We start from the raw sequence: 6910 nt of genomic DNA, 5'->3' as shown, positions 1-6910 counted from the left end.
ACCTGTGGGAACTGGTCCCCCTGAGTGTAGGTCGGGCTTTCGCGGCGCGTTACCTGCGGCTGGGAAGACCCCGGTTAAGAGCGGGGCGGGGGGCGGAGTGCTGTATGGAAAACCAGGAAAATTGTGGGTGAGGGGGTCCTGCCCGGGAGTGTCCAAGTCCTCCACTTAGAATGAGGAAGGAGCTGCTGGAGTTGGAATGATTCCCCCCCACCTCACCCGCCATGGGGAGAGAGGACACTGGGCAGAGGGGGGACCAAGCTGTCCTGCAAGTTCAGCCTTTGAGTCCCTGTGGAACTGACCCTCTTGGTTTGGACTCGAAAACCAGGTGGTTCAGTCCAAGGAGCCTTATGGAACATTATGCATCTTAGTCAGGTATGCAGTCGGAGCAGAGAGATCAGCAGGGGTCCCGGGGGCTCCATTGAGAGACCTCATCCCATTGGCCGCTTGGGGTATGCAGTCGGAGCAGATCTGGGCTCCCGGTTATCATCTGGGCTCCCGGTCAGAAGGTTTCCTGATAGCCAAGCTACATGATTGTCGGCTATTCACCGTCATACTTACTGAATATTTGAATGAATGACGACGTCTTCTGTTATCCTTATAATACTGCTCCTTTATTAAGTCTTTGTTGGGGACTAGAAATCCGGCTGACTCCTTTCGTGGGGCGGGGACTGTAACTGTTAAGTCATCTGTGGGTATAACTTCATCTCCGTATAGCTCCTTTCCAGCACATCACTGAGACCATGCTGATTCTTTTTTCTTCAGTGATCCACTGTAGGTGTGCCAAGTGTTTCTGTTATCCTACAAAGCGGAGAATAAGAAGAAGACCCAGAAACTTAACCATCTTGAGTCTCCCAGAAGACGTGCTCTTTCACATCCTGAAATGGCTCTCTGTTGGGGACATCCTTGCTGTGCGATCTGTAAGTTGCCCGATGAAGAAAGATAGTGTCAGCCCTAGCAGTGTTGGTCATTCCGTCAAAGTTTCAGGTTCTTAAATGTCAGAACAGAACTTTGGCTACAAAAAGAACAGAGGAACAAGGATGGTAATTGTTAATAGATGCTTGAGTTTGTTCCGATCATGGGAAACCTAAAAGTAGTACGTTCACTATAATGTTTAACAGAGAAGCCACTTTTTTTTACGGCAGTAAAATTTGTATTTCTTAAGACATAAGACATTACATCTGAAACTAACACTATCTCAATTGTACTTGACAAATAAATTTTATATATATATTTTATTGATTTTTTACAGCCAGGAAGGGAGAGGGACAGAGAGTTAGAAACATTGATGAGAGAGAAACAGCGATCAGCTGCCTCCTGCACACCCCCTACTGGGGATGAAATTAATAAAAATATATTTTTTAAAATTTTTTTTGAAAAAAATTAAGATATTAGTGCTCGCTTCAGCAGCACATATACTAAAATTGGAACGATACAGAGAAGATTAGCATGGCCCCTGCGCAAGGATGACACGCAAATTCATGAAGCGTTCCATATTTTTAAAAAAAATTTAAGATATTAAAAAGAATAAAAATATATCCTTGAGAACAAATCCCATGTAATATTCAGTACTGAAAGGGACTCGGAGTTATTTTACAGACATTGGAACTGCAGCCTCATTCTGAACGACTTAACCCAAGGCATATAGTAAATTTGTAGGAAAACAAGAATCCACTTCTCCAACTCCCAAAGCCGCCTCCATTTGGGTTATAATATCCATGGGTGCTGAGTTTCCAATGGCGGTGGGAACGTTAGTGCTTAGATTGCTAACCAGTGATCAGGGCTCCTGCCCAGAGCAGAGGCTCCAGGTCCTACCTGAGGCTGCTGACAGCCTTTTCCAAGAGTCCGTTGACCTCTAGGCTCCATTCATGCTCCCACTGCAAGACTCCAGGCAGAACAATACAAAACAGGTTTTTGGCCCTTCCAGGTTTGGCTCAGTGGATAGAATGTCAGCCTGGAAGGGAGCCAGAGTCTACATACGGGTTTCGGTGTTAACTGGACAGAGGGCAGGCAGCCAGGGGATGTTTTAGAATATCATGTATGATATATGACTGCGGACTGAAGGAACCCGGAGGGTTCGATTCTGGGGAAGGGCACATGCCCAGGTTGTGGGCTCGATCCCTGGTAGGGGGTGTACAGGAGGCAGCTGATCAATGATTCTCATCATTGATGTTTCTATCTCTCTCTCCTTCTCCATTCCTCTCTGAAATCAATAAAAATTTTAAAACAACAACAAAAAAACAAATTTTTGTCCTAGCTGCTCCTGTTAGACTTGGTTCCTCTGTTCCTTGTAGCTATATATCGTACAAAGGTGTCATTCCCTCTTTCTCAGTCTAGATGATTATTCCCCCTTCCAGGACCACTGTCTCCACCTTTATTTATTTATTTATTTATTATATTTTATTGATTTTTTACAGAGAGGAAGGGAGAGGGATAGAGAGTTAGAAACATCGATGAGAGAGAAACATCAATCAGCTGCTTCCTGCACACCACCTACTGGGGATGTGCCCGCAACCAAGGTACATGCCCTTGACCTGAATCAAACCTGGGACCCTTGAGTCCACAGGCCGACGCCCTATCCACTGAGCCAAACCGGTTAGGACCACTGTCTCCACCTTTAGAGCCACAGAGAAAATTATTTTTGGGCTCTTTTTTCTATTCACAGCCACTGTTACTATAAGACATAGAGTAGGGGCCTTTACTACTGGGGTAGGGAAGAGGACAGGAGACCCTACATTCTGTCTTCAAGAGCTCCAGAGGCATGGCTTCTGGGAAGGTCCCTTAATTCCCACCTACCCTGCTTCCGTTGCTCTGCAGGTGCACTCCCACCTCAAGTACCTGGTGGACAACCATGCCAGTGTGTGGGCATGTGCCAGCTTTCAAGAGCTGTGGCCTTCTCCAAGGAACCTGAAGCTCTTTGAAAGGTATCTCTGCACCCTGGGAATAGCTTGGTTTTCTCCCATCTTGGGGCCTCCCTGATATTTTAGCATGTGTCCCAAGGCCTGACCTGGGAATGATTATCTTCCTGTAGCCTCTGCCAATTCCTTATCCCCCCAAGGAAGCAACTAAGGGCAGTCAACCTCACCCACTGAGTCACATGACTTCCAGCACAGTCATCAGTCATCCTACCACCAGCACAGGCCCAACTCTCATTAGTCAGAGTGGTGCTTCTGAAGAGTCCCTCTTGGGCTGTGACCCATCCCTTGTGACTCAAACCCAGGTCACCTGTGTGTGGAAACTTTATTCAGCTCTTTTCTTTTGGTCAAAACCATATGGTTTAAATCCTATTGCATTTCGTTCACTGGCTGATCCCATTCCCCTGCTAGAGATGGGACCCAGAGGCAGGACCAAAGTGGGTGTGAGCCCTAAGGCCTGTGAATCCTAGTGTGACAATGACTAAACACACCGTCCAAGTGTGCCAGTAGTTTCAGGCCGGCCATCTGAGATATAACCCACAAACTATACAATTTACCCTTTTTAAATGTGCACCTTGGTGATTTTTAATATAGTCACAGTTATGCAGCCATCAACACTAACTTTATAACATTCTCATTACCCCAAAATGAGACCCTGTACCCATTAGCAGTCATTCCCTGTTTTACCTGCAATCCCCCAAACCCTAGTATCTGTTTCCTCTCTCTGGATATGCCCATTATGAACATTTCATATAAGGAATCATACAACTTGTTGGCTTCTTTCACTTAGCATGTTTTTAAGGTTCATCCATGTTGTATGATATATAACTGCATTAGCTAAAAAAAAAAGTTGCTATTCAGAAAATAAGTACACTAGCTTCAATTGCTGTGATGGAACATAACCTTGATGGAATATAATTCTGTGATATTTTCTGTTCTTAATGTAGGGCTGCTGAAAAGGGAAATTTTGAAGCTGCTGTGAAACTAGGCATTGCGTACCTCTACAATGAAGGCTGTAAGTCCTTGCAGGGCTGGAGCTGGCATTGCCCCTCTTGGTATTGATGTTTTAGAACACGCATAAGCTCTTCTCAGTGTTTGTAATTTAGTTGCTCTTCTTACTGTATCTGGAGGTCTGCCTTACTGTCTTCTCCAAGGAGCTTGTGCCAGAGGTGCCCTACTGAGGGACCCATTGATGAAGTTTGATTTTTGTACGTTGGGAGACTTACCTCTCATTTTAATAAATCTTTTCATTTCAGTCAGCAAAGAATGACTGAGCAGAGACTTAGAATGAGGGCTACTCAGGCAGCAGCCTTCCCCTGGCTGCCTGCCCTCTGTCCAGTTAACACCGAAATTCGTGTGTAGACTCTGGCTCCTTGTCTCAGCCACAGTTCCTCTGTGGGACTCAGGGGCAGTGGTCAAAGTGTGCCTAATTCCATAGGATATCAAGAACACGGGTAGCCAAGGCTCTAAGCCGGAGGCAGGTACAAGCAGGTCAAAGCCAGCATGGTAACTGAATTTCCTTACCCCCAAAGGTCAGGTGCTCTTTGAAAGAATCTTATGTGGCCTTCCACCAATTCCTGCCTGTTTGCTTAGCACACTAAGGACTAGCCTAGGGTGCATCCTGTCTGGTTCCCAAAACACATTAAGATTTAAAAACAGCTGTTTTTCTGTTTGTAAAAAATCTGGCATCTTATTGAGAAATAGCCCCTGCATGTGGTCAGTTGACAAGACTGTTGTGACTAATAGAAACAATGAGCATTCCTCCAGGCTAAGAAAAGCTGCAGTCCTGCCCCAAACCTCCCATCAGATAGCAGTTCCCAGACAAAATTCGCATACCATACAACTCACCCATCCGAAGTATACAACCTAGTGATTTTTGGTATAGTCACAGAGTTGTGCAGCCATCACCACTGTCCGATTTTGGAAATTCTCATTACCCCCAAAATAAACTTGTTAGCAGGGGGGGTTGCCAGCAGTACCCAACAGGAGGGAGGGTGGGCATCTGACACCTTCACAGAGAGCACCTTCCCACCTTCAAAATCCAGGCTGTTGGGAAGACCCTGGCAGAGGTACATGAGTCACAAAGTAGGGAGAGAAGGGGAAGGAGCCCCCCATTCCGGAGGGCTTTTGTCTCCTCAAACACCAGCAGCTCTGCACTGCAGTGGACTTGGGGTTTTAGACTTTCACAAAAGATCATGGAGAACGCTCACATTTGTCCTTGAGACATCCCTGAGTCATGTTCTGTCCGCCTCTCCAGTGTCTGTGTCTGATGAGGCCCGCGCAGAAGTGAATGGCCTGAAAGCCTCTCGCTACTTTAGTCTCGCTGAGCGACTGAATGTCAGTGCCGCACCTTTCATCTGGCTCTTCATCCGCCCTCCGTGGTCAGTGTCTGGAAGCTGCTGCAAGGCCGTGGTTCACGAGAGCCTCCGGGCAGAGTGCCAGCTACAAAGGGTGAGTCCTGGCCAGGGGCGCATCTAGGGTGGGCAGCGCTGGGCGGTTCAAGCCCCACAGGATCCGGGAGGTGAGAAACCTTGAGGAGAGATGCTGTGGACCATATAAAGTCAGGGACCTGAGGGCTGTGGAGGCACAGAAAACCAATAGTCTGGATGTGGGAGCGTCTGGAAATGCCCAAGCAGGAGAGGAGGCCTCGGAGCTGGAGTTTAGGGGAATCTGATGAGCTGGACTGCAGGCACAGTGACAGCTGGAAAGGCAAGAGAGGTTCCATGAAGCAGGCCGTCCTCTGCAAACCCCACAGGCTGGGAGGGGCAGCCCCGGATGTTCTCGCCTCTGGTGATCATACTTCTTTCTCCTCCTCCTCTTAGACTCACAGAGCGTCCATACTGCACTGCTTGGGGAGAGTACTGAATCTTTTTGAGGTGAGTTGAGTTATCCATCCCACTTGGATTCTGAGTTTTATGTGTGCCTGGCCTGGGTGAGCACACAGAATACAGCAGTGTCACATGTCCATGCTGCTCACCTTTCTGCCAGCCACCAGCACCAAGGATGAGGAAGTAAGTGAAAGGCAGCAAAAGGGGCTGTCCAGGGTTCAGAGCCAGAGTCCTGACTGAGAGGCTGTGTGGAGCCAGGCAGAGCGTCTGAGTGTGCTTATTTGTTCCATGGTTCTGCTATTGGTGAGCCTCTCCCACTGCTCACCCAGACTCTCCACATTTGAGGAAGCTTTAACAAGCTTTGTTATTAAGGAATTCCCTCTGCAGCAAGTCAGGGAAGGTGGTGTGACAGGTGTGCATTGACAGTAACAGGGAGGGACACTGAGCATGAGGGAGGCGGTGGAGGAGCCCCAAGATAGCCTCCAGCATCACCATCTGGGGGGTTCAGTGTGGAGGGCTTGCCCTCCAGTAGGCCTAGGGCCAAGCCAAACACAAACCTGGTCAAGGAGAAAGCAGAACCTGTGAGGGCAGAACTCATGAATTCACTTTCCCCGTTGATTGTCAAATGTATGTCTTTAGAGAAATCATTTCTACTCCGATTTAGTTAACTCATTCTTACTAAAGAGCAATGCATGGGGACACTTAGAGATATGGAGAAAGATGAAGATGGTTACTAGAATGGGTTAGCAGAAAGAGAATAAGAAGAGAATAAACTGCTTGGACTTTTCCAGGATGAAGAGAAAAAGAAGCAGGCTCGTGAACTGTTTGAAGAGTCTGCTAATCAGGGATGTTTGACCAGCTCGTACCTCCTCTGGGAAAGTGACAGAATGACGGATGTGAGTGGACCAGGGTCTGGGGAGAGGAGAAATTATGTTGGCCAAAGGCACAGTCTCCAAATTGGTCCTTGGATGAGGTTGTCAGCACAGGAAGGATCCTCATCTAGTAGGCCCCTGGGAACTGCTGCTTAGTGGGCCACTCTCAGCACTGTCCCAAAATGACCACTGTCATCTACACTAATAAAAGAGAAACATGGTAATTGGCATATGACTGCTACCCTTCCCATTGGCTAATCAGGGAAATATGCAAATTAACTGATAGCCAGGATGGCGG

At 47.4% G+C, this 6910-nt stretch overlaps 1 protein-coding gene across 1 annotated transcript in view; it reads left to right on the top strand.

Moving 5' to 3' along the window:
• Window positions 1–609: 609 nt before the first annotated feature.
• Window positions 610–6910, top strand: part of CCNF (cyclin F) — a 20610-nt gene continuing 14309 nt past the window's right edge. Inside the window, exons 1-6 of the mRNA XM_006763893.2 lie at window positions 610–917; window positions 2815–2921; window positions 3860–3927; window positions 5170–5363; window positions 5735–5788; window positions 6532–6636. Coding sequence (XP_006763956.1) covers window positions 741–917; window positions 2815–2921; window positions 3860–3927; window positions 5170–5363; window positions 5735–5788; window positions 6532–6636 — 705 coding nt within the window. The 5' untranslated portion in view covers window positions 610–740. The remainder of the gene's footprint in view (window positions 918–2814; window positions 2922–3859; window positions 3928–5169; window positions 5364–5734; window positions 5789–6531; window positions 6637–6910) is intronic.

Source organism: Myotis davidii, unplaced genomic scaffold (assembly GCF_000327345.1).
Source record: "Myotis davidii unplaced genomic scaffold, ASM32734v1 scaffold599, whole genome shotgun sequence".
NCBI lineage: Eukaryota > Metazoa > Chordata > Mammalia > Chiroptera > Vespertilionidae > Myotis > Myotis davidii.
The sequence above is the reverse complement of the archived record's forward strand: the minus strand, read 5'-3'. Positions and strand labels throughout refer to the sequence as shown.